At 41.0% G+C, this 27,409-nt stretch overlaps 1 protein-coding gene across 1 annotated transcript; it reads right to left on the reverse strand.

The window, feature by feature from the left end:
• Window positions 1-1,273: 1,273 nt before the first annotated feature.
• LOC5573730 (periodic tryptophan protein 2 homolog) lies at window positions 1,274-24,657 on the reverse strand. The gene is made up of 7 exons (XM_021849293.1): window positions 24,441-24,657; window positions 24,260-24,372; window positions 22,415-24,199; window positions 2,749-2,896; window positions 2,293-2,689; window positions 1,561-1,777; window positions 1,274-1,499 (listed from the first exon to the last, which is right to left on the reverse strand). The coding sequence occupies exons 1-7, from the start codon at window positions 24,456-24,458 to the stop codon at window positions 1,301-1,303; spliced, it is 2,877 nt and encodes a 958-aa protein (XP_021704985.1). The 5' UTR covers window positions 24,459-24,657; the 3' UTR covers window positions 1,274-1,300.
• Window positions 24,658-27,409: the final 2,752 nt, after the last annotated feature.

Here is a 27,409-nt window from a genome sequence, read left to right on the forward strand (position 1 = left end):
TCGTTTCGAGGATATGGGAGGAAGAAAAAATGCCTACTAGTCGGTTGGACGGTCTCATTTGCCCTTTGTACAAGAAATGTCATCGACTGGAGTGCGTCAATTACCGAGGGATAACACTCCTTAAGTCGGCGTACAAAATCATGTCTGGAATTCTGTTCAACATGAGGAGTATGAGGAGTATGAGGAGTCCTTTGTCGGCGAATACCAAGCTGGTTTTCGAGAGGGGCAACCAACGACGGATCAAATGTTTATCCTGCGTCAAATCTTAGACAAATTCCGGGAGTACAACTTGCAGACTCATCATCTGTTTGTAGATTTAAAAACAGCGTACGATTAAATGAAGAGAAACGAGTTGTGGCAAATTATGTCCGAACATGGCTTTCCAGCGAAGCTGATTAGACTGATTCGTGCAACACTTGATGGATCGAAATCAGGTTTGTGGGTGGTGGACGAGATTTCGTCATCGTTTGTAACATTAGATGGAATGAAACAGGGTGACATGCGAAAATGATGTTAACCGCGAGGTGAAAAGATGTATTGCAGCTGCGAGTCGGGCTTTCTACGGGCTCCGTAAAAAGCTGAAGTCCCGTAGCCTGCAAACGAAAACAAAACTCGCGTTATACATAACACTGATCCTTCCGGTTTTCCTATATGGCCTTGAATCATGGACATTGAAGGAAGTCGACTAGAGAGCTTTCGGGGTGTTTGAACGTAAAGTGCTGCGAACAATACTCGGCGGTAAACTAGAAAACGGCATCTGGCGGCGTCGCATGAATCACGAGTTGTACCAAGTCTATATATATACCGAGTACCCCCGTTGGTTTGACCACTTTTAATCTGAACACTTTTTAATCTGTGCCCCGGTAATTTGCACATCGTTCAGATCAAAAATGGTTCAAACGTCATTTAGATCATGGAACGGAGTAAAGTGAAATGGAACGCTGTGGAATGGAATGCAGAATCAAAACAAAACAGCCAAAGGGGTAACCAGAAGCACGGTTCTAGGGTGACTAGATGTTCAAACTAAAAATGAACCCCGATGGTTTGCACTAGGTACCGTTCAAATTAGCGGGGGTGCACGGTATATTATAGTCAAAGAACTAAAATTACCATTATTTTGATCTATACGTGACAAAATATGATACCGGGTAACACTAAGCTACAAGGGCAAAATATGATACCGGGTAACACTAAGCTCAGAATCGGTTCCAATTCCAGTCGGAAGGCAATGTCAGAAAGAAAAAAAGGAGGGTGATACATAGAAACTGCACAGTTGCATAACGTGTTAAGACTTTTATTCCTACGAAACATCGTCTCCATCACTATCGTCGTCGCTGTTCCCTTGATCACGATCTCCATCCATCAACATCAGTTCGCTATCACTTACCTCTTCATCGCCACCATCGTTCGCCATATCTAGTCGCTTTCGTTCGTCTTTCTTTTCTTTATCCAAGCTCATGTTTTTCAACACTTGGATTGTATACTTGTTGAAGTCGCATCTGCGAATTAAAGTCAGTGTTATGTATAAAGTGGCCGCTGGAGCTTCAAATGGTAACTTACATCTTATTCAATGCTTCGTATTTCCGGTTCAGATTCTGGTGAAGCAGCACCAGCGTCTGCTGGGTAAGCACGTTTTCCTGTTGACCCAGTTTCGTCAGTAGCAGATTGGACCACTTGAGGTAGAATTCTATGTGGGGACTGGGGGCAATGATCTTCGAAACGAACATCAGAGTCCGGTGAGCGAATTCATCCGACAGAGACTGTATAATCAATTCCACTGCAAAGAGTAAATGGGATTGGTTTGAACCACGTTTCGAATGAGGGATGGTTGCAGGTCTTGGACTTGGTCTCTATTTTAATGAAAGTCTCTATTTTTACGGAAGGTCTCTAATGTCTCTATTTTATCCAAAATTGTCTCAGAAACCCCTTTTTGCCTGATTCTGTTTTCAGTGAATTCTTCTGCCAAATTCAATCGAGAAACCTTCAGAGATATAACGCTAGTATTTCACAGCATCACCAGGAATTTCTTCGCAGATTCTTCGAAAAAAAGCTTCAGGAACTCTCTAGTGATTACTATAGATATTTCGTGTTCCAGCGACTCCAGAGTTTCCTCTACAAACTCCACTAGTGATTCCTCACCAAATTATAACAAAAAAACCTCCTGTGTAATTTCAAGGAATTGGAGAGATTCTTTAGGTTTCTGTTTTCAGGTGAGTGATACCTACTTCTTCTCAAGGCACTTAGTGACTACCATCCCTGGAATCATGATAATAGGTTACCAGGGATACTTACCATCGCAATAGGGCACCTTCTCGATCACTTCGTGAATCAGTCCGTTCTCGTTCAATTTCAGCGCCATGATCAGAGCCGCCGAGTAGTCCTGCTTCTTGAGCAGTTCTCTGGTAGCTTTCGGAGTAATTTCCACCGAGAGTTGATACGGATCGAAAACGATTCCCTTGTTGAGGGAATACATCAGTAGACCTTCGGTTGAGGCAGCGGCCCACGATTGACCGGTGGGGGAGAAACGTACGGAAAAGACGTTGACTTCGGGTTTAAGGTTCCGCGCGGAAAGATCGCCTCGTTTAACACCGGGTAGACGAATAGCTACGTTGCCACCCTCGAGTGCCTCTCGCTGTTCAATGAGGGCCATGTTGCCGAATTCGGTCAAATTTTTGCGGTTCATGTATTCCTGAAAATGAATTACTCTGTTAGGTGTATGCAAAGCGAAATAAGTTTCATTTGACTCACGTCCATCCCATCCAGGCTTCGATTCTGGGTGATTTGGAATTTCTTGAGCAGAATGGCTTCTCGCACGTTGTAGATGCAGACGTATTTGGACTTGCCACCCGCCAGGATACATTCGCCGTCCGCCGAATAGCAAATGGATGTGAATGCTCTGAAATAGAGAATAGCAGCTTCGTTATATACAGAATGTTAGGTTCCTCACCCACAATCCTGAAAGGTGGGATAGAGTATCCATCACTTTTAATCTTTTCAATGCGTTTTTGATACAGATGTCTTATGAAACAAATAAGTTTCAAAATTGTAGCATTTCATTAGGGTGGGGTTGTCCATTAACTACGTAAGGAGCTAGTCGGGGAGAGGATTCTTAAATTTCTTACGCGTCATACAATATATCTATAGTTTTGGTACAAAAAAAATGGGGAGAGGGGGGATATGAAAAACCTCGAAAATTGTATTACATAATTAATGGACAGACCATAAGTTTTCCTAAAATAATTAAAGAAAAAACATTTGCTCCAGTTTGACTTAACGTCGACCCATTATTTATAGAATCTCATGAACATTCCATTTAATAATACCTGGAGACGCCTGTCAAGCATTTATTGTTGGAATTCTTGTAGATTAATCGATTCTTCCAAAAAAGAAATCACGCTAAAATCGCGGATTTTCCTAAATATGCCGCAAAAAACGCGAACTAAATTGGTTAGACACCTACTAGTCATGCAGCTCATCATCAAAAAGTTTAAATTTTAGAGAGTAAATCCACGTCTTCTTATTGAGTGCTGGGGCAATGTACAAAGACTTTTGCCTTATCAAAGTAAATTTGAGCTAACCGATTTTTCAACGTTCAACGTAAATTTTACGTTCTATTGTGAAAAATAGCCAGCTCGGACTATAAACTATTTTTGTTAAAACTAGTATGATCCGGAAAATATTTTGAACATTCCTGTTGAAATTAGTTGAGAAATTCGTCTAGTCAGGACATGAGGAGTTCGTGTAGGAATACCTCCAAGAAATGCTCCAGGGATTCTTCAAGAAAAGTTTTTCAGGTACCAAGATTCCCTCTATAAATTATTAAGTTCCTTTATTACTTTCCATGTTCTTTCTTCTTTCATTACTTTCCTTGAATAGAATCGCGTTCGCAAAAAAAAAGCCAATAAGTATTAATTATGAATAAATCCAGGGCGTCTGGGTCATTTAGCATAATGATCCATAACGATAAATTGGCTTAATGAACAATTGGCATAACATTTTTTTCATCAAGAACAGGCATTTGTAGAAATAAGGGTTTTAATTCTGGTTATGGCAAGAGGTCATTATACTATATGACCGTTATGCAAAATTGTCATTATGCCAAATGATATTATGTCAAACGGCATCACGCCAAAAGACCTGCTCCTTATTACAGGGACTCTTTATTATATAGTTATCAAAATTACTTAGGAGATCCCATTACAGATTCGTCCCTTAAAATCCTTCTTCATAAAATTCTCAAGAACATTCATTTGAAATTGCTCAACTAAATCTTTCAATTCCTTTATGAAATTCTCCAGAAATTCTTCTAGTGATTCCTCCTAAAAACCTACAGAGACTACTATATAGAGTCTACAAGCAGGTCATTAAGAAATTCCTCAAAACCATTCCCTAAGAAATCCGCTAGGAATTTTTTTAAGTATTCCTCTGAAAATTGCTACCGTAAGGACGCCATTCACCGCTCATTTAACAGCATTTCAACATGTTAAATCCCGTCAAAAATCAATCATTTGATATTTTTCATAACTTTTTGCGCTAGACGCAAGATAAATCATTTGTTTTTGTAGGAAAAAAGTTGAAATGTGAAAAATGTATAATGGTACCGAATGACATGTATGCTAATGATACAGGTTTAGGGCGCCATTCACCGATCATCCTATGTATGTGGTCCTATACACAGCACTAGTTGGAATCAACTTACTTCCATTAGCTAGTTGTTATCTTTGTACTACAGTACAACATATTTAACATTAGCAGCTAAGAAGCATTTTTTGATCTGCCATAGTAAAATCATTGATGAACTCATATTTATTGCCTTAAAAAGCCTAAAATTAATTTTTAGAAAAAAATTATAAGGTAAAATCATATAAATTTCATTCTGATACAACCCTTTTTGATATACCAATACATGCTATTAACATTTATAGCGAAAATTTGCTCAGATTTTTCAAAATAACACAATGAGCGGTGAATGGAGCATGAGCGGTGAATGGCGTCCTTACGGTATAAAGTAAATGTGCTTATGAGAATTTTTCTACTGATTTTTTCGGAAATTCCTTAATGATAATGAATCATCGAGCTGTTCAGCGGAATCCCTATAAGCAAATAAGAACCGAATTTAGTACTATTCTATGCTTCCAACAATCCTGGCTATACAGAAATTGCTTCATAACAACTCATGGGCTTCGTGGCCAAGCGGGTTGTGTAGTCAGACAGTAATCGCATCGTGTTATGAGGTATGGGTTTTATTACCGTTTCGGCCTTTGAAACTTTTCGTCAGGAATGCTTCTCGGCTGTGCCACTGGATCATGCTTGTCCGTTGTCTAGTGTTAAGTTACGTCTATGCAGCTAAATGACTGAAGACGGTGTCTTCCAGAATTTTCAAGAAAAATCACAAATGAGTTATATTTTTGGTTCGTGCATTGCGAATTCCGAATTCGGTGATGGTTTTGGACTTGGGTATTTTCGAAATGAAAATGATGTGGAAAATTGATTCATAAAGAGTTCAGTAATTCACTCTTAAGCTTACACAACTTTGAAACAGCTTAGAATCAACTTCTAAGATTACACTGAAACTTCAAAGGTACAAATCTCGCGAAGCAAGCATCCAGCAATAGTGAACTTTTTATTTTGGCTTTGTGCACTAGCAGAAAGTTTAAAATAAGAAGATCAGAATCGATTGCCAACTATTTGGCTATTGTGACGGCCATCTTTGGATTCCGAGATGTTTCACCTTAATACTCAAAGTTAACATGTGGGCTTCGTACAAGTGGATTGTTGGGAACTGGCAATCGGGTTGGTACCGACCAGATCAAACTCGCCCCAGTGATCAATTTGCCCCCGGTTTATGGTAGGTACCCATATTTACGTGCTCTTAATTACGCTCACTGTCATTTTGAACATGTTTCGCAAAAGATTTTTTCGTTGGCCAGTGTGGTACTTCTTGACATGACAGCTTGATTAATAATGAACACTTTTAAAAGCACGGCCTGCTCACTGTAATGCTTAACTACCACATCTCCTTTTTTTCGACAGAAGATGTGTTTTGCTTTAAGAAAAGGAATCGCCTATCTCGATGCGTGGAAAATATCTTCTAAGAAATGATCCAGAAAATCTGGTCTGGTGGTCTGGCGCTATTGAACGTTTCTTTCGGAAATTGGCCTCAAATTTGTTTTTGACTATTTCCTCCAACGGACCCAATTTTTGGGCCCGATTGGTTGGATTCACTAAGAGCGCTTCCTGTTGAAGCGAGCATTTGGTTGTTGCGAGCCAATTAGAGCTCAGGAAAAAAAAAATAATAATTTGACCAATCAGAGTTCAATTCCCTCTAAAAACCAACAGCCAATCAAATTTGTTTGGATGAGAGAGATAGCAAATTAGGAGCCCCCGCGCAACTATATAAGTTGGGGCAAACACGCGCCCATCATCATCATTCCGAATCGAACTGCCGTTGTGAACGGTTGCGTGTCTTTTTGAGTTGCGAGACAAGTTCGAATTCTCCCCCGTTCGTGTGCGAAGTGCACTTTTCGCGATTTCCCGCTCCCGCGACTGCTCTCCGGCGCTGACCTACCTGGCTAGCCAAAAGGCATCTCTGCAAGCAGAGCAACCGCGGCCCATAGCGATGGGTCGCAACAGGAAGCAAAAGGCGGACTCCGCCTCGACCCCCGCCCCGCTGGCCGACAGTGGGCAGACCAGCGCGCCGAAACGCGCAAGAAATGAGGATGCCAACCCGGCGGCGTACAGCAGGTTGCTGGCAAACAACCAGTTTGCCTCCCTGCCTGTGGACCAAGCCCCCCCGGGCGCGAAAGTCCCCCCCCTCTTCACGGCGTCGAAGGACCTCTCGGCGCTGCGATCCGAGCTAGCGGCCAACAACATCCGGCCGCTGTTCAAGCTGTGCCATACCGGCACTAAGATCATATGCGCCTCCGGCGCCGATTTCGACAAGGCCGGCAAGCTGCTGAAGGCAAAAGGGGTGGAATTCTACACCCACGATGCCCCCGGCAGCAAGCCGTTGAAAGTTCTCGTCCGAGGGCTGCCGGAGTTCACCCCGGAGGCAATCGTGGACGAAATGAAGGCGGCTGGACTCAAGCCGATGAATGTGTTCCCCATCCGGAGAGCACAAGGAGGACGACATCGGGACCAGCTCTACCTGGCCCACTTGGAAAAGGGGTCCACCACCATGGCGGGACTGACGAGGGTGAGAGCGCTCTTCAACATCGTCGTTGAGTGGGAGCGCTACCGCCCGAAGAAACGTGATGTGACGCAGTGTGGCAACTGCCTCGCGTTCGGCCACGGGACGAGGAACTGCCACATGAAGCCTCGCTGTGGCAAATGTGCCGGCGCGCACGCCACGATAACATGCCAGCCAATGGAGGAGGGCATCGAGCCGAAGTGCGCCAACTGTGGCGCCAACCACGAGGGCAGCAGTCGTAATTGCCCTAAACGAGCGGAGTTTCTGGCAATCCGCCAGCAAGCATCCGCCAAGAAGCTGGGACGGCAACGCCAGCGCCAACCACCCCCACCGCTGACTGAGGAGCACTTTCCGACGCCCCGCTACCAAGTGCCCAATCTGCCACCGCTTCCACCAACCCACCGGCAGGCATCCCGCCAGCCGGCCCCTTCGGTTCAGCATCGCCTCGCGGCCGCCGCCGCCGCCCCACCGGTGCAGAATGTGCCCCCTCCTGGATGGGGGAATCCTGGACGCAGTGCTCCCGGCACTCCTCCCTCCGACGACGGCTCCCTGTATACTCCGGAGCAAATGTTGGAGTACACCAGGGACTTGTTCCAACGGCTGCGCGCCTGCCGTTCCAAGTCGGAGCAGATCAACGCCGCCAACTCGGTGGTATTCGCCTTCCTCGCCAAATATGGCCCGTGAGGCCACCACCAAAATCCTCAATTGGAACGCTTGCTCCCTCCGGAGCAAAAACCGAGAGTTGTCCGCCTTCCTGGACCAGGAAGGCATCGACATAGCCATGATCACGGAGACGCACCTCAAGCCGGAAGTTAACATCTTCATCCCCGACTTCCGGCTCGTGCGGCTTGACCGGTGCGGATCCGAAGGTGGAGGCGTTGCGGTTGCTCTGCGGAGGAACGTAAACTGCACCCTGCTGCCGAGCTTCCAACTCCAAGTCATCGAGGCCGTAGGTGTTCGGGTGGAAACCTCCATCGGCCCAATCACGATCATCGCGGCGTACTGCCCGAAGCAAACCAACATCAACGGCGGAACATCGGCGGCCCTAAAGCAAGACCTCGTCAAACTGACACGGCGGCAGGGGCAGTTCATCCTGGCGGGCGATCTGAACGCAAGGCACGAGACATGGGGAAACCCCCGGCGAAATAGGAACGGCCTCATCCTACAACAGGACCTGGAGGAAGGCCACTACACCATCCTGAGCCCGGATTCACCCACCCGCCTGAGCCGGTCCGGGGCCCATGCGACCATTGATGTCTTCCTGGCCAACATGGCCGACAACATCTCCCAACCGGTCGTTCACCAGGACCTGAGCTCGGACCACTACCCGGTGGTGGCAGAAGTTGGTTCCCTGGTCAACCGGCATCGGGTCACCCGGCGCAACTACCATCGTGTCGACTGGGGCCAATTCCAGCGGTGTGTCGACGCTAACATCCAGTATGAGGCTCCCCTGGCGTCCGCTGAAGACATCGACCGGCACCTGCAGAGCGTCGAAGAGGCCATCTCCGTGGCCCGTGAACAGCATGTACCAGCATCTGGTCAGGTGAGCAACACCCTTTTTATCGATCGTGTTACCAAAGATCTCATTCTTTTAAGGAACACCAAACGCAGGCAGTACCAACGCTCTGGTCTGCCTGCGTTGAAAAGCGAAGTCAATCGCATATCCAAAATAATCAAGGCCAGAATGGTGGACCTCAGGAACGATGATTTTTCCAACAAGATCCGCTCTCTCCCAGATTGTGCTAGGCCTTTCTGGAAGATGACCAAACTTTTAAAATCCAAACCCAGACCTATTCCACCGTTGATCCCATTAGACAACACCGACTCTAAGGATCGCTTGATAACCCCTGCGGAGAAGGGGCATTTCGTCAGCTCCCACAATCTAGGGCTAGACATTCCTAGCCCACACGAAGCTGCTGTTTCCGAACACGCAGCTAACCTACACCAATCTCCCAACGACTTCTCGGAGGAGTTGGAGATCACTGCTGACGAGTTGCTGGCCTATCTCAAAACATCCAAAAACATGAAGGCCCCAGGTTTCGACAACATCCTGAACTTGGAGCTCAAGCAATTGAGTCTCCAGTTCTTCCAACATCTGGCACTGATTTTCAATCAGTGCCTTCGACTTAGCTACTTCCCCTCGTCGTGGAAGTCAGCAAAAGTCATCCCCATTAAGAAACCTGGGAAGGATCCTTCCTCCCCCAAAAGCTATCGACCCATCAGCCTTCTCTCAGGGTTATCAAAGCTTTTTGAAAAAGCGATCAACAGACGGCTGCTTTCGGCAGCCGATCAAAACAACATCTTGCTCGAGGAACAGTTTGGCTTTCGACGCGGTCGTTCAACCGTGCACCAACTGACTCGAGTAACCAACATCCTCAGGCGGAACAAGTCCCTTGCCAAATCCTCCGCCATGGCGTTGCTCGATGTTGAAAAAGCATTCGACAACGTCTGGCACGACGGCCTGGTGTACAAGCTGCACCGATACAATCTTCCCACCTATTTGGTGAAAATCATCAAAAATTATCTGTTTAACAGGACGTTCAGGGTCTCCCTCAATGGAGTCAACTCAGACCCTCACAACATCCCCGCAGGTGTTCCACAGGGCAGTATTTTAGGTCCCCTACTATACAACCTGTTCACCTCGGACATGCCTCAGCTCCCTGAAGGCGGCTCTCTGTCACTGTTCGCTGACGACACATCAGTCGTCTACAGCGGCAGATTCACGAGAGCACTAACATCTCGACTCCAGAGAGGCCTGAACGTCTTGTCAGATTATTTGAACAGCTGGAAGATCTGTATCAACGCAGCGAAGACCCAGGTCATCCTCTTCCCCTATTCCAAATCCCCCAGACTTGTTCCGGCTGAGGATTGTAAAATCACCCTCGGTGGATCAACGGTGGAATGGTCTGATGCAGCCGACTACCTTGGGCTAACGTTAGACAGCAAGCTTCTCTTCAGACAGCAGGTTGACAAAACGGTCATCAAAAGCAACATCTTGCTAAAAGCACTTTATCCACTCATCAACCGGAAGTCAACTCTGTCTTTGAGGAACAAGCTTGCTGTTTACAAACAGGTCATTCTTCCAGTAATTGAATATGGCGTACCAATCTGGGAGAGTTGCGCTAAAACCCACCATCTGAGGCTCCAGAGGACCCAAAATAAGTTCCTCCGGATGATCCTCAACAGTCCTCCGAGAACGAGGACAACCGAGGTCCACCGTCTGGCCGAGATGAAAACTTTAGAGGAGCGCTTTGGTGACTCGATTGAAAAATTCAGGGCTCGTTGCCACCAATCTGGCCAGCAGGTCATCCGGGACCTCGTTCCCCCTTAGGTTATCAAATTTTTGTAGTGTAAATAGTTAGTTAGGTTATCAAATTCTCTTTTCAAAACTACCAGAGCCCACAAGGCCAAGAAAAATTAGGGTAAAACCACCAAATTTCAATCAGTCCAAACAAAACTAATAGTAACAAAGTTGAAGGACCCCTCGGTCAAACTCTTAATTTGTAAAAGAATTTTTTGTAAAACTGAATGAAAAATAAACATAAATTTAATGCAAAAAAAAAAATGCGCCCATCATCAGTTTTAATTTATCAGTTGGACCGAAAAGTAAAAAAAAAGCAGAGTGAGCTCTCCTCTCCTATCCCAACCACAGCCTGCAAACCTAGGAGCAAAGCCCCATCGAGGAAGCCAGATAATCGTACCTACGACGGCGTGAAGCACGAGGTAGCCACGATCCAGTCCGTGCTAGCACCTAACAAGCTGTTTAGCTTCTGTCCCGACCTTTGTTCAAAGGTGCGCGGGTTTCCGAAACATCAAAAAAGGGCTTTGGCTGCTCCAGAGGTTTTGCACGGTAAAATAAACCGCAATTTTCATTGCGATTCCCCAATCTGCGTTTCTAAATGCAACGAAACAAATATATAAAGAGTTGTTTTCCCTTCCCTAGCGAAACTCCTTTGCAACTGTGTCCAACAAGTTTCAATTGTACCTAAATTGTGTGTGATTAGCGGTAAAACCGATGTAAGCAGTGATCATGTAGTTAATTGCCAATCATGTAAGTGATCAAGTGCTCATCCTCTCAACAGCGCCATCCACGGTGGTCGGTTTTTTTTGGAGGCGCACCCTAGCCGCCTTCAGTTGAGGTTCTCAGCCGTGATCCACCAGCATGATCCAGACCTCTTCGGGGGATCTCTGTGGCTGAAGCCGAAGAAAATGTGTGCACACAAACCAGAAAACTGATGAACATTTGTTTTGCGCGTGAGTTAGTATGTAAGCAGAAAACTAGGGTAAGTCAAAAATAACAAATCTCTAGTACGGCCGTTATGAAGAATTGTAAAAGTAAATGTTCAAATTGATTTGATTGGTTTTTTTTATTAGTAAATTGTGTTGAAATGATTAGTAGTGTTTTTTTTATTATTGAATTTTGATTGATATTCCTATTAAAATTCTGTGCGTTCCCACGACTTGCCGCAGAGCTAAAACCGGGCAACCTTTTGAAAAAGTGGAGTTTTGCATCAGGTCACGGCCTGATTGGCGCTTAAGCAAAACTTTAAGCAAAGGAATCAATCAGCATTCGCGTCGAAATTAGTTTATTTAAAATTTGAGTTTTTGTGTGATCCACCAAGCGAAAACGTTACATGGTTTCGCTAGACCCAATAGATTGTATCCGTCCCTACAACTGTTATCTTCAAATGACACGACAGTTGAAAACTGTCGTTAGAACTGCTCCCGTCAAAAGCGAGCGTTTAGGTTAGGCACTTTTTTTCAGTTCAGTATTCTGAATTTGATTCTTTTAAAATATGGCCTTTTCCTGAGGTCTGCTTTTTCGATTGGATTATCATTCACTTGTCTCTTTCCTATGGACCTATGCACGAGTTCATCATTTGACGTTTTAGCGGTGCCGTGTTATTTATGTGACCATGGAAACCAGTGAATTCGGCACCGCTCAAACGTCAAATTTATGAACGCTTGCATCGGTCCATTATGAGAAATAGGGAAAGTGTACCAGTTATGGCCATAGTGGTTCCCTATTTGGCCATATGCAAAATTAAGATAACTTTTACATCTTTAATCTTTTTGAATGTTTTAACATCAAGATTTATCCTTTACTTTATGGCTAAAACACAAAAGATTTTTCAAAATGTGAAGGCGTTCAAGATATCACGTATGGCGAAATAGGGAACCACTATGGCCATAACTGGTACACCTACCCTAGTTGTGTTTTACCGGCCATTTTCCTTGCATTCTCCGACTGATTTCCAACCGTCGTTAAGGCGTCTCCCTCTCATGAGGCGAAACATAATGCTCTGGTCGGATTTTTATCAACCATATCAGCGTCACCCTTATTTATCGCGAGACATTCTTGTCTTCTCCGGTTTTTTCACCGTTAAGGCGTTTCTTCCTACCATTGGGCGAGACATTTCTCTTGCCCTCTCCGGTAGAATTTTCATCCGCCGTTAAGGCGTCTCCCTATTTTTAGGCGAGACTTTTCGTTTTCCCTCATAGCTGATCCGATCAGATGTTATCCGTCGATCCGTGATTTCAAAATCAAATTGAGGTTCGTTCCGTTCCCATATGGATTCCGGCCGTGGGTTCTTACTCGACGCCAATGTGGTACTTCGTGACTTGACAGCATGATTAAAAATGAATTCTCTTAAAAGCACGGCCTGCTCAGTGGATTGCTTAACTACCACAGCCAGTATTTCGAATAATTCTGCATCACTCATGATTGCATAACATGCGATTACTTAATACAATAGGTATGTATCAATATGTAATGTCTGCAAAAGTGTGCCAGTACGTGTATAGGGGGTATTGGAAAAAACGTACCAGGGGGGGGGGGGGGGTTTGGGTTTGTGGTTTAGAAATCTCGAAAAACGATTGACGTCATATATGAATCTTTCCTAAAAGGCGTGGACGACTTTTTTCTGTATCAAGTCTAGCGAGCTCATGTGGATCATTTTTGAGCCACAATAATCACTTGGCCACTTGACATGCTCAGATACTGGAGATTGGAAGGCTTAGTATGCGATCCCAATCCAAATCAAATGTTGATTTCAATACTATGTCAAATAAAATCATATTTATTATACACTGAAAAAAATCCACACGATTGATTCGTGTGTTCAAAATTAGGGATCGATTCATGAACGTCTAGGTATATCGATTTGTTGTGATTTTCTTACAAACTTCGTGTGTGTTACACATTCAATTCTTTAGTTTTGCTTCATGGACTGATTCATCAACCGACAACATGAATTCCATAGTTTTCCACATCAGTTCCTGAAGCTTTCCATTTCAAATTCATATGCGTTAACCTATGGGTGCATAGATCATCACCCAACAAGGATTCAGTGTGTTTAACTTATGATTATCTTGTGTCATGATCATCATGTTCAAGTTGGTCGATTTGAATTCGATGAGCTTGCTGTCGATTTCCGTGTTTCTAATTTCTAAATTGTCTGTGATCAACCCATAGCGAACTACAGTAGCGCAACCAGGATTTGGCTCGAGGGGGGGTTTTGTGAATCTGAAGATGATGTGTATTTTGGAAAGCAACACGGATGTAAAAAAATTCTAACAGAAAAACTAAAAAAACATGCTAGATTAACATTAAAGAAAAACCATAACAACATATGCAAAATTGAGCTTTTCTCGTCCACCCTGCACAGCGATTTTTTTTGGTGAAATCAGCAATATTTTGCTGAAATTTTCCAATGTCAGGGTGGCCACCGAATTTCGATTTTGAAATTCCCGCTTTTTTCCCGGTTTTTAAACCATTCTTTCCAACGACATTAATAGACTTTTTCTATATCGTTTCTATGAAAAGTACTGCAATATTTTTTTTTAAACGGTTCAAAAAATTTTACTCATTTTTTTCTTAGTAATTTGATTGTTTATCAATAGTTTCACTATTGGAATAATCAGTTAACTATTAGATTGTTCCAATCTATATAGAATCTTATCCTGAAAACTATGACATTAGAGTGGTTCAAAAAATTGTTTTTGCTCCACACCGCTCATTCGATTTTAGATCAAATTCTGAGTGTCCTCCTGAAATTTGAGCTCATTTGGATGAAAAATGAGACTGCACAAGCCCTTTAAAGTTTATATGGGAAATACTATTGGAAAAGTAAGCAATTCATTCAAACGGTCATAGTGTTTTCCCATGTGCTCTTGAGGATTAGAACTATGTTGATACTGTGAGATACAATAATCAGCTACAACTTTGCCGAAGACCGTTTTTAAATCGGACGCTCCAGTAATTAGTTATTGATTTTTGAATGAGTTGTAAAACTTTGGCTATAATTAATGGGCTGTTCTGCAGGCATCACTGGATATATGCAGTTAAACATAGTAGCCATGATTTGTGCGTGCTATCTTTCGCGCCAGGTGTAGCAATGCTGCCTGTTCAGAAGTTAAATGAGCACTGCTGAAGAATTTGTGACTGGATATAAATTAGTAACTAATTACTGAGGCGTCCAATTTGAAAACGGTCTTCGGCAAAGTTGTAGCTGATAAATGTATCTCACAGTATCAACGTAGCTCTAATCCCCAAGAGCACATGGGCAAACACTATGACCGATTGAATGAATTGGTTGCTTTTCTCATAGTAATTCCCATATAAACTTTAAAGAGCTTGTGCAGTCTCAGTTTCCATCCAAATGAGCTCAAACTTTGGGAGGACACTCTGAATTTGATCTACAATCGAATGAGCGGTGTGGAGCAAAAACGATTTTTTGAACCACTCTACTATGACATGGTATAGTATTCATCTGAATCGATTTGTCTCGTGTTCGTCGAAAATCTATGAAGCCCTGAAGCTATCTGTCATGGGCAAGAGATGGTTAATTGTGCTAATAAAACAGATCCTATTCTTGACACGACAGGAGTTTAATTTGAATGCTATTTGAACCATATTTACCAACAGCCCTTTATGCCAAATTTAAAATTTTCAACTTCAAGTTTGAGGATCTAGAGTAGAGGGTCTTGTTTCCCGGATTCGAAAAAATCCCGGGATTCGGGATTTTATTTTTAAAAATCCCGGGATTTCCCGGGATCCCGGGACAAAAACCAAATGCTTCCAAAACGACTATAGAACGACCAGAGCGCGTATTGAAGCTTTGTTTAGTCTTATAGAGCAGTTTCACATTACTCAAACCTGTTTTCGAAGGTTAAGTTGAATTATAATAGACAAAAACAATGCTGTCTTAGATTTCATTCATCAATGTTTCACCTGTCTGCTGCTGAAGTCAACGGGAATTTATAATAGTTAATTTGAAACGAAAATCAATCGTTATGCATAAGGTATAGTATAAGTGATACCATCACTCTCAAATTTTACCATATCTTTTAAAATCTACTCTCATGATTATGCAATTTTTTTACATTGTTGTGTCAAATGGAATCTTCATGCTTTTAAATTGTTGGCATAACAAACACAGGCATATTCGTCCTGGAAAATTGTAAGGTACACCGGGCAAACTAAAACGGGTACGAAAACATAAAATGGCATTAATAAAATTGTAATATGATGAATAATTATTATAATTCAAGCACCAAAGAATGTATTGACAAATGAAAAAAAAAAAACCGTAGAGTAACCTGCTATAGTTTATTGAACATTGAACAGTTTAAGAACAAGTGGCTTATAAAGTAAGCTCAATGTAATAACTAAAATACATTCCTGTATCAACAGTCTGCATGCAGCTGTAGCTGCATGCAACATGTAGCTTGTTCTGTGCCATTATTTAAAAATAATACAAAAGTATTTTCAAGTTCAACATGTAATTTCGGGAAATCCCGGGATTTTCGAAAATATCCCGGGATTCGGGATTTTTTAGATCCCGGGATTTCCCGGGATTTTTGTCCCGGTATTCCCGGGTCAAGACCCTCTAATCTAGAGAACCTGACAACCGTTCGCGTTGAATATTTGATGGATTGGTTGCATTCTGGTGATGATAAAACGATCAAAATTTCAGCTCAGAGCTCTGTTGAGAACCAAATAGACTCGTGTTCTTGAAATTTCATTGTTTGGCTTTGGTATATAATCACCTTAAGCGCATTTTAATGCTGAATTTTAGATAATATGGCCGACAAAAGCCCCAGTTATCTAAGTAAATCATCAAGATGCCCAAGTAGTTCTTTAACGTAATGTAAATTATTTCAATTCTTAAACCTTTGAATTTTTTTCTCTAAAGCAAATAAGTTCAAGGTATGGATGAAACAAATCCGCACATGTAGAAGCACTTACATAGGGCTCACTCGCAATTTTAATAACACCGAAAATTATCATTTTTGACATCCATCCACCCTCTCGTAATGCTTTTTGTATGGATATTCTACACATTTTATATGCGCTGTAACAGCTTGATCGTTATTAAAATCGTAAATGCGCCCTTATTCAAAACTTTTGTCGACTAGATAACAAGTGACATATTAAAAACTTTTATAAATAAAGGCTCGTTTTCAAGATTTGTTGTGGTATCCAACAATTACAGAAGAGTGCTACCCAATCTGCAATAAGTAATTAAACTTTGATTCAAAACGTCAAGTGAAAAAAATAGAGAAAAGTTCAAAAAATATTAGCACTGACAGTGCGACAACAAAAATTCAAAAAAAAATATTTTGAAACGTTGCTTATAAAAGAGTGAAGCAGTTTTAAGAAATATGATGTAGCATAGTAGAAATTGAATAAATAATGTTTGAAATTATTTCGAAATTGTGGATGCCATGAGAATGTCATTAAACATAACTACTTTCTATAATTTATTTTGGAGGTAATTTTGTAGTTTATAGCTTGAAGATGTTCGTTTAAAACGATTTTCCCGGTGATCTTCTCAAATTCCCGGTTTTCCCGTCTTTTTCCCGGTGGATTCAAATTCCCGTCTTTTTCCCGCTTTTCCCGTTTTTGCCGGTTCGGTGGCCACCCTGTATGTTCAGAAAATCAAATTGCTGAGTTGCAGTAGAAACCTGCTGATTACTTAGCGGTCTGATCTAAAGATCAGGAAATCTGTTCTCTGTCAGATGTCAGATGTCAGATTGACAAATTTCAGCAAAAATTAGTAATTTGGTGTGTTGGCATACATTTTCATATTAATTTACAAACTAGGCAGCTTGAAAATTTTTCATAACATCGAATTTTGAATCAATCAGCTTTTCAAACGGTCTCGATGTGCACACGTATCTGCATGTTTGTTTGACAAACTTCTATTAAAAAAAAAACCTGAAAAATCGAGAAAAGTAAGGTTTTATTTTACTCTTTTATGGTTTTCAAATTAGAAAGCCACAAATTAGAATAACATTATTGTTAATACAACTTACTGTCCAGTGCACATTGGTCCCAAAGCCATATCTAGGAAGACAAAAATGATTGCGCCTAAACCGTCAATTTTAGATATATGGTGTCTTCGGCAAAGTTTCTGCATATTTTTCAGACATTTTTTTCAGAGATGTGAAATTAGGGTGGCCCACATGGTTTACGAGATCAGCACATAAACTTTTTTGCTGACGCATTTTGGACTACACAATGTTCTACAATGTTTTAGAACAACCGATTTGGAGCAACTTTGCCGAAGAACCCAAATTTCTATCTCTTATGGTTCGCGAGTTATGATTTTTTTAAACAAAAAAGTTAGGGTGGTACTGAAAAATCAGTTTTTTCTTGATAACTTTTTATACGATAATTTCTCGCAAAAACTTTGTTCCGAACACTTTTAGAACTTTTGATTGCGCAACTTTTTGCCGAAGAAACTACTGTTTTATCTCTTATGGTTACAGAGTTATCAGAAATTTTCTTCGAAAAAATGGTTGTTTTCAAATGCTGATATCTCCGAAAGGCGCAAACGGATTTCCAATCTTTTGTCGGCATTAGAAAGATTATTTATTTCTCTGTTCATGGTAAAAAAAACTGTGAGGACGTTTTTTGTTTGAAAAGATTGACAAAATTTTGAAAATGATATGTTTTTCAACCGAAAATTGTCCATAACTTGAAAAATATTCGAGATAGCTTTTTGGTGCCTTCAGCAAAAATGTGCAAAATTGAAAGTTCTGAAAGTGCTTCATACAAGGTATTCATAAAAATCATTGCTTTAAGATATATTCACCATAATCCGAATTTTGTATGGTAAAGAAAGCGAAAAAAGGGATATTTGCTGGAACAACCGGAATAACTGTATGTAAAGTCATTTAAAATTGAAAATATATGTAATGAAATAAGATCGATCACAGTAAGCGAAATGTTTGGAGTTAGGGAAAGTTAGTTGCTGAAGCAGTTTTAACAGTGATCCATGAAACATTAATCCATAAACGGTGTCTTGTTATTTCACGCGACATAATGTTTGTCCATCTAACCTATGCCGTGGTTGGTTATAAATTGCTACCGCTTCGGCTTACTAAGCAGAAGGTCATGCGTTCAATACCGGTCCCGTTTATTATATTATCAACCCCAAACGATAACAAAACGTATACTTTGAAGAATTCCTTCAAATTACCAAAACCTTACTTCCCGTGATATCCTCCCATAGAAATATAGAAGTATCTGCAATTCTTCTATCTGGGCATCCAACTTATCCCATTCAATTCAATCAAATCCAATAAATCTGCCACAACGAATTAGTCAGGGCAGCATTTTCGCCTGTTGAAGAATGCATGAATCTTGAACAAGAGCCAGATATAAATCCCAAATATATGTCTAAGGTAACCAGAAGGTGGGCCTTGATCACTTGAAAACTGCTTCAGCAAATAATTTTCCTTTTTTTGTTGAGTTGTCCTTAGATTCCACTTACTATGATCGATATCAATACATGTGTATTCAATTTTAAATGACATACATACAGTTATTTCGATTGTTCTAGCAAATATCTCTTTTTTCGCTTTTTTTACCATACAAAATTCGGTTTATGGTGAATATATGTGTAAGCATTGATTTTTTATGAATACCTTGTATGAAGCACTATCAGAACTTTCAATTTTGCACATTTTTGCTGAAGGCACCAAAGAGCTATCTCGAATATTTTTCAAGTTATAGACAAATTTCGGTTAAAAACATATTATTTTCAAAATTTTGTCAATCTTTTCAAACAAAAAACGTCCTCACAGTTTTTTCACCATAAACAGAGAAAGAAATAATCTTTCTAATGCCGACAAAAGATTGGAAATCCGTTTGCGCCTTTCGGAGATATCGGCATTTGAAAACAACCATTTTTTCGAAGAAAATTTCTGATAACTCTGTAACCATAAGAGATAGAACAGAAGTTTCTTCGGCAAAAAGTTGCGCAATCAAAAGTTCTAAAAGTGCTAGGAACAAAGTTTTTGCGAGAAATTATCGTATAAAAAGTTATCAAGAAAAAACTGATTTTTCAGTACCACCCTAACTTTTTTGTTAAAAAAAATCAAAACTCGCGAACCATAAGAGATAGAAATTTGGGTTCTTCGGCAATGTTGCTCCAAATTGGTTGTTCTAAAACATTGTAGAACATTGTGTAGTCCAAAATGCGTCAGCAAAAAAGTTTATGTGCTGATCTCGTAAACCATGTGGGCCACCCTAATTTCACATCTTTGAAAAAAATGTCTGAAAAATATGGAGAAACTTTGATATGGCTTTGGGACCAATGTGCAGTGTTTTAGTGTTGAATTTCAACAATATATTTGATAATTCTTAAAAAAATTCTGCTTGGTTGCGCCACTGGCGAACTAAATTGCGGTCGGACATCGTGTCGAACGACAGTCATCATCATGTTCGAAAGAAAAGAAGCAAATTCTGAAGCTGAAAGAGTTAGAGTAAAATATGCGGATTCGTTTTTCTCTCTATTAGTGAAGATGTCCGAGTGAAGATGAGGCGCATGGTGTTAAGGAAAAACGAATTCCACTAACAAATTTTCCTGGCTTTCAGCTTCCAATAAAATGAAATATGTTAATCCCGGGCTTCTAAAATTATGGATTTGCGGCGCCCCGCTTGTTGCTGACTCACTTGTTTGGAAAAAAAAAGCATTCAAGTGAGATTGCGACGAGCAGAGGAGCCTCGAATCCAAATTTTGGGAAGCAAGAGTTCTCTATCAAATTTCTTCTTTCACTCTTATGATATTCATGTTCTATCACACATGACTATCTAAAGCTACTACATTTCGAATTCAATAAGCATTTCAGTTGGTTTTCATGATTTAATATTTGAAAATTCATGTTCGTTTCACATGACAACCTAATATTGATACACATTTTATTATACCGTGAAGTCAATGACGAAATCCATATGGCTACCACACTCAAATCATGTGGTTTTCCTCATTGCGCAAATCTATGTATAAGTAAAACACACGACCTTGACGTGTAGATTTTTCTCAGTGTAGTCATTTTGAATACAGGTAACTATTTCAAGTCCACTTTTGGCACCCCGTGTTTTATTCAAAAGTCCAATTTTATCATAAGAAAACAGGCAATATGCGAAACATCAAATAACACTGTTTCAGCTTATGAAAACTTTCAGAGGTGAAATTGGGACATTTTGGACGTATAAATTATCATCACAAGAAATATAAAATCAAACTGTTGCGCAAAGGTGTGACTATCAAAAGCTAAATTTATGTATTTTGAATTTATTCGATCATTGTGCTAAAACTCAGGCTTAGTATCAAATATCCAATGATTTGTTTTTGTAATTTTGATTCCAAGGGAAACCGTGAAAAAAGGATGAGAATCCTAGAAAGTTTCTGATGAATCTTTTCAGAGACCTCTCAGATTTCTCGCAGAATTCTCATCATTGGATTCCTCGCAGGATTAACATACGATTCTACGCGGAGTTCTCATCAGAATCTATTCATGATATTGATCAAAGTTCATCAAAATCATCACAAGATTCATATCAGATTCCTCGCAGGAATTTCATCAAAATTCTCTCAGGATTCTCATCAGAATCCTGTCAAGATTCTCATCAGAGATCATCTCTCGAGATGCTTGTCAGAATCCCTGTAGAAACCAGATATCTTCCCAGGATTCTCATCAGAATCCTTTCAGAATTCCATTAGCATCGATGACGATTTCTCTTCACAATCGTTCCAGGATTCTCATCAGAATCCTTTTAGGATACTCATCAGAATCGCGCCAGCATTTTCATCAGAATCTCTAAACGATTCTTATATGAATCCTTTCATGATTCTCATCAATACCTTTCCAATTTTTTCTTCAGAATACTTCCAATTCTCACCAGAATCCTTTCAGGATAAATCCTTCTAGTATTCTGATTAGAATCCTTCCTGAATTCTCATCAGAAATCTTTTTGGATTTTATCATAATTTTTTCAGGATTTACATTAAATCTTTCCACGATTCTTTCCGAAGTGTCTAGGATTCTCAACGGAAACATTGCAGATCTATCTGAAATTCCGGGATTCCCATAATTATTATATTATTTCCAGAGTTTTTATCAGAAATCTACCAGAATTTTCAATAGAAACCTTGCCAGTGTTGTCGCCAGAATCTTTAGGTTTTTTTTTTTTATCAGAAACCTTCCAGGGATTTCAAAGGAAGCTTTCTAGGATTCTTTTTTAGAATCCATTCATGAATCTCATCAGCTTTCTTCAGGATGCTCATTAGAATCATTTCAGGTTTCTTATTGAAATCGTTTAAGGATTTGAACAAGGACACTTTCAGTATAAAAGGTATATTTTAAAAATAAAGCTCTAATCCCCCCGAAAGTAAAAAGTGGAACTTTGTTACTAAACCTGAGCTCCGGCATAAAGTATGAATGTATCCTACATACTCTTATTTAGCTTTCGATAGATTTACTTTTTTGAAACAGTTGTATTTTACCTTATATAGCTCATGATGAGGATATCCTTTAAAAATGCATTTTTGTGCTACATGAACTCTTTTTTTAAGAATATTTGTATTTCGTTACTAAATACCTGAATTACTTAACACAACTCAAAATGGCCCCTATACGTTTAGAAAGTTCCAACTTTATAAGTTCCAATTAGCTGAAAGAGTGTTATTTGATGCTTCCGAAAAATTGATTCAAGAAGCTGCTACACGAAGATAAACAAAACTTCATCGGAGAATTTTTCTAAGAATTACTTCCACTAAAAGTTCCTTCAGGAAAGTTTCAACCGTATGAATAGAACGATTTTTTCATGAAATATGATCCTCTATCACTCCCTTTAAGATTTTAAGATTCTACGTGAGATACTCAACACCTTGTACACAAAAATATGATCAAACGATACCAAAAACCTACCTTCCCAGAAGATTCTTCTGCGCAGTGTTAAGGTCCGTTTCCGACACCGTGCCGCCCATGTCGTTTCGTCCCTCGATGGACGCCACCTGTTGGGCGGTCTTCACATGGAACACCGTAATGTTTCCGTTCAACGATGCCGCCGCAATTTCTTCGCCATTCGGTTTGAATGCCACACAAAGCACATCCGACGCAACATCGATGGTTTCACTTGCGCCCGATGATTCCAAACAGTCCCACACACGTATCGTTTTATCCCAGGAACCGGACACCATGGTGGAGGATGAAGCAACTGGAGAGAATGCCAAGGTGACGACAGGACCTTCGTGACCACTTAGGACTTCCAGGAGACGGCCGAGCTTCATGGACCACAGATAGATTTCAAAAACATCCTGACCACCGGCAGCGACCAGCTCCCCGGAATGATCCACCGCCACCGATGCGAACTGGACCGGTTCAGGCGAGGTGAACGTCCGGAAGTTTCTGTATCGGACGATATCGTAGGCACGAACGGTTCCATCAAGAGATGCAGTTACAAAGAACTTTTTGTTTCCACTGAATTCAACGGAAGTAACGGCGCTGGAATGCTCGGTAAACGTGACGAAGCAGAACCCGTTGGAGATGTTCCACAGTTTGACCTTTCCATCCAGGCCACCTGTGGCCAGGAGTTGACCGTCTGGTGAGTATGTAACGCAATTCAATCCCGTTGAATGACCCTGCTGTTTCATGATGTACTGCTCGCTCTGCCACTCCCAAACCAGTAATTGGCCGACTTCGGGAACTCCCAATGCAAGCCAGTCTCCGGTATTGTTGAAGGTAACTGAATCAATCCGGAAATCGGATATACTCAACGAGTGAATCATATTGACGTCAGGAAGCTCGTGAAGATAGAAGACTCCGGTGGAAAAGGCGGTTATAAGTATCTTCATTTTCTTGTGGTACGCCGCAGCTGTGACAATCGCTTTCGGATTCTCTTTCCGGGCTTCATCCGCCAGATAGTGCCGAGCAAGTCGCTTATATTTGAAATCCTTTTTAGGTTCCTTCTTAACCAATCTTCCCTTCAGGTCTCGATCATCATCTTTGTCGAAATCTCCCTGAACGTGTTCAACGTTGTCGTCCTTTTCTTTGCCGGATTTTTCATAATCCTTGTCGGCCTCGATGTCATCCTCCAGCTCATCTTCATCCTTCTCTTTTTGCTTCTTTAAGGAAGGAACATCCCATGTCTCGTTCTTATAACCCGTTGAAATATCGTCTACTTCAACACTACATTCCCACAGCATCAGTAAACCATCCTTACTGACCGTATTGACGTCCAGCGTTGTTTCCTCGAAGAAACATCCCACAATTGCGTCTCGGTGGCCACCCAGAATAAACGGTCTGAAGTTCCTGAGGAACTCTACGCCCTGCACTCGAACCGAGTTGTCCTTCGATCCAACAGCGAGAATCTTCGAGTTACAAGCCCAATCGATGAACGTCGTCTCATCGTACGCAATCTCGAATGCCCGCTGAACCACAAACGAGTTGTAGGTCCCACTCAGCTCCCCCGGGGCTCGAAAAACAAGAATCGCATTGCTGACCGAGGCGGCGAAGAACTTCCCGTCCGGACTGAACCGCAGGTGTTTCACTTCCCCCTTGAACTTGTACCGATGGATCACGGTGTGGGAAATCATACTGATCATCTGGGCCTCGCCGGTTTCGTTGACCGCCACCAGGATGCATCCGTTCGGAGATAAATCCAGCGCCGTGTAGTTGTGTTCGCTCTCCAGCGAAAGGGTGTGCGATTTGTTGCTATTGAAAGGAATGTAATGATAATCAACGATAGTAGAAAACTTTGCAAGAACCACTTACTTCTTCAAATCGAAAATCGTGATCCGATTGCCCACCGGACTGATGACAGAGTTTCCATCGGGGCTGAATATAAGGGTACCTTTCCGGTACACGGAGCCCAGCAGGTTTTTGAACTGAAACGAACGATTTCATTTGCTGTAATACTTAAGTCAACCAGTACAGTTATGAAGGAAAAGTTTACCTTATAAGCGAACTTCATTTCGTTCACAATTGGCTGACAACTATTGAAACAGTTAACTATTTAAATTGAATTTACTACGAGCTAATATAGAACACGATCCGCTGCATGCGAAGTAAACAAACACCATGTGCGCTCGCGGCACGAATGACGTTTCTCTCGCGTAAAAGCGTCCGGCGGCGTCGGCGTCGCTCTCTCCCACTGTTGTTATGCGGTCCACTTTCCATATGGGTCCGCTGAAATAGTATGCACGCTAAAAAGATGTCTACTCAGAGCCGGAATTTGGACTTGAGTCTTGGCGAAAATAAATTTGGTCACATGCAAGCAATAAGGCTATCCATGAGGACTTTTCGTGATAGGACTGACAACTAAAAGTCAGAGTGGATCTAGATAAGAGTGGCGTCAATGTCAAAATTGGAACAGCGGCGAACTGTCATTTCCATACAAATCCGCGTTCCAATCGAGCAGGAGACCTGTCAAAACTGAAACATGACGTCACTCTTGTTTACAGGCACTCTACTAAAAGTGTGAATGCAACTGAAATGAAAGAGTAAACAAATCATGCGAATGTTATCGGAGCTTTACATTTTCCTTTGTAATCGAAAGTCACTCCAATCGCGAAACGTCAAAAGCACATAGTAAACAAAAAAAAACAGCTGATCGCAGCTGTCTCATGGATTGCCTTATTAGGTTGTTTAGCAAAAACAATATCACGGTTTTTTGTAGCTTGATCAAAAGTGCACATTTTTCTAAGTACCGTTGGTTTGACCACATTTAATCTGAACACTTTTTAATCTGTACCCCCCTAATTTGCACATCGTTCAGATTAAAAATGGTCCAAACGTCATTTAGCCCATGGAACGAAGTAAAGTGAAATGGAACGCTGCGGAACGGAATGCAGAATCAAAACAAAACAGTGAAAGAGGTAACCAGAAACACGTTTCTAGGGTGACTAGATGTTCAAATTAAAAATGAACCCCGATGGTTTGCATGAGGTGCCGTTCAAATTAGCGGGGGTGCACGGTACAGTGATTTCATATACATCTGATGAACATAAATTAGCAGATATTTGTGAAAATTTTAATTTCTTCGTAAAGTCTAACCACAGACACACAGACGTAACACTTAGAACAAATTTCTTTAAAATCCATTGCCCATTTCACACCATCATCATCTGGTGAGCATGTTGCACGAAAAGGTGTTTTGTGTAACAAGACCGGAATAACGATGCGCGCGCCTCTGGTTGTGAGATTTGTAAATAACATAGCTAATTAGAAATGATCGTTAAATGAGTGGTCGATGGAAATTTCGTCAGTGTTACGTTTGTTTGTCTGTGGTCTAACTGTTAGCAGTTGGGTGTGTCAATAACAGGGGGGTGGCATGAGCCAATATTCACCAGCCCAACATCAATTCAACATGGCGTCCAGTGTTCTTGTTTTGATTGTTTTGGGAGGGACAAAACATATGTTTTTATGGGGAGGACACATCAATGATACCTCTCTGATGCGTAAAACATTAAGGGGGCAGGATCCGTCATTGATTTCGGAATTTTCAAAAGCAGTTTTTTCGTTCAAAATCGAGAAAATGTACAAGAAAATGTGTTCACTGTATTCTATTCTCCAACCGAAACACAGTGAACACATTTTCATCGAATAATTTTTAGTTTTGAACAGAAAAACTGCTTTTCAAGTTTCAATGATGACGATGATTACGATGACGGAGCGTTGATCGTTAAACAAAATGGTGAACTAATGAAAAGCACCATCAAATACGACGATTCAATGCGATTTGTTTAAATGCCAGAATCTAGCACTATCAGCGTATGAGCCGTATACTCGAAAATCAGGAGCAAGTTTAGGGCAAACCGACCAGAAAGTGGGTACCAAAACGCGAAGTACCAAAACGATGTGAGGAAGAGCCGAAATGTATGCAGGATGACAGTCGTGTCAGTCCCCTGGTCAATAAAAATGTTTGTTCATTTTTTTAGTATTGTTTTACGTAAAAGTATGAAACATCATTTGATTTGAAACATCATTTGATTCAAATGCCGAACACTGTATGTACTCAGTCTGTCCCATATTCCGAACACCTTGATTCAAATTCCGAACCGCATGGATAAATCTTATTCAAATGAATAATTTAGCCGAACAAATTATCTGAGCTGGATTTATTGGCCTTTAACTAGCGAATCATCTCTACTCCTGAGGTAAAAATAGATTGAAAGACTGAAATGAAATTTCAATTGACTGCCATTTCCTGATGTGTTGATGACATGTTTTAGTAAAACCACAGATTATCTGTGGTAAAACATTTCAACCAAATCATTATACAAAAACCTAGTGTTCGGAACATGACTCAAAACGGTATACTTGATCAGCCTCGTTTGAAATATACCTGTTATTCTGACCTTTTATTATTCAAACAAATCAAAGATGTGTTGCCATGAATGCATATTCAAATGTATAAAAAGACCAAGAATTTAAGTATACAGATGCAAACTTGACTGCAAATCACTAAACTTTTCATTTCTCTCAATTGGATGTCACTGAATTCATGGAGAAAACATTCAAATAGCATGCCATTTTAGTTAAGAGTACAAAATTTATAATTCTTCAAATAAATGAAAAGTGAATTCAGTACTATATCATTTAATTTCACTAGAGTTTGTACCCTTTGATACGCGTATTTTGACCTCAACTGTAAGGCCGACACTGACACAACTGTACACGACACTGACACCTCAACTGTCAGTGTCGTGTACTACCCAAGTAACCACGAAGCTATATATGAATACTTTATGTTTGCTCTATAGTATGCTATCAGATTTTGTTTTAAAGTGACATAACCTTTAAGAGCTTTATAAAGCATAATTAAAGTGGGAAAGGGCCCCACAACAACCAAATTAATGCAAAACTTGGTAAAGCAGTTTTAATGCACAAGCCCTACTAAAGCATTTATGTTTGTATATTTAG

This window comes from Aedes aegypti, chromosome 3, assembly GCF_002204515.2.
Source record: "Aedes aegypti strain LVP_AGWG chromosome 3, AaegL5.0 Primary Assembly, whole genome shotgun sequence".
In the NCBI taxonomy this organism is placed as follows: Eukaryota; Metazoa; Arthropoda; class Insecta; order Diptera; family Culicidae; genus Aedes; species Aedes aegypti.

Coding starts and splice junctions, on each gene's coding strand:
- LOC5573730 (XM_021849293.1), bottom strand. Junction 2,897..22,414: donor CAGAAGAATCTTCTGGGAAG/GTAGGTTTTTGG, acceptor TCTCTATTTCAG/AGCATTCACATCCATTTGCT. Junction 1,778..2,292: donor GAAGGTGCCCTATTGCGATG/GTAAGTATCCCT, acceptor TACTCTTTGCAG/TGGAATTGATTATACAGTCT.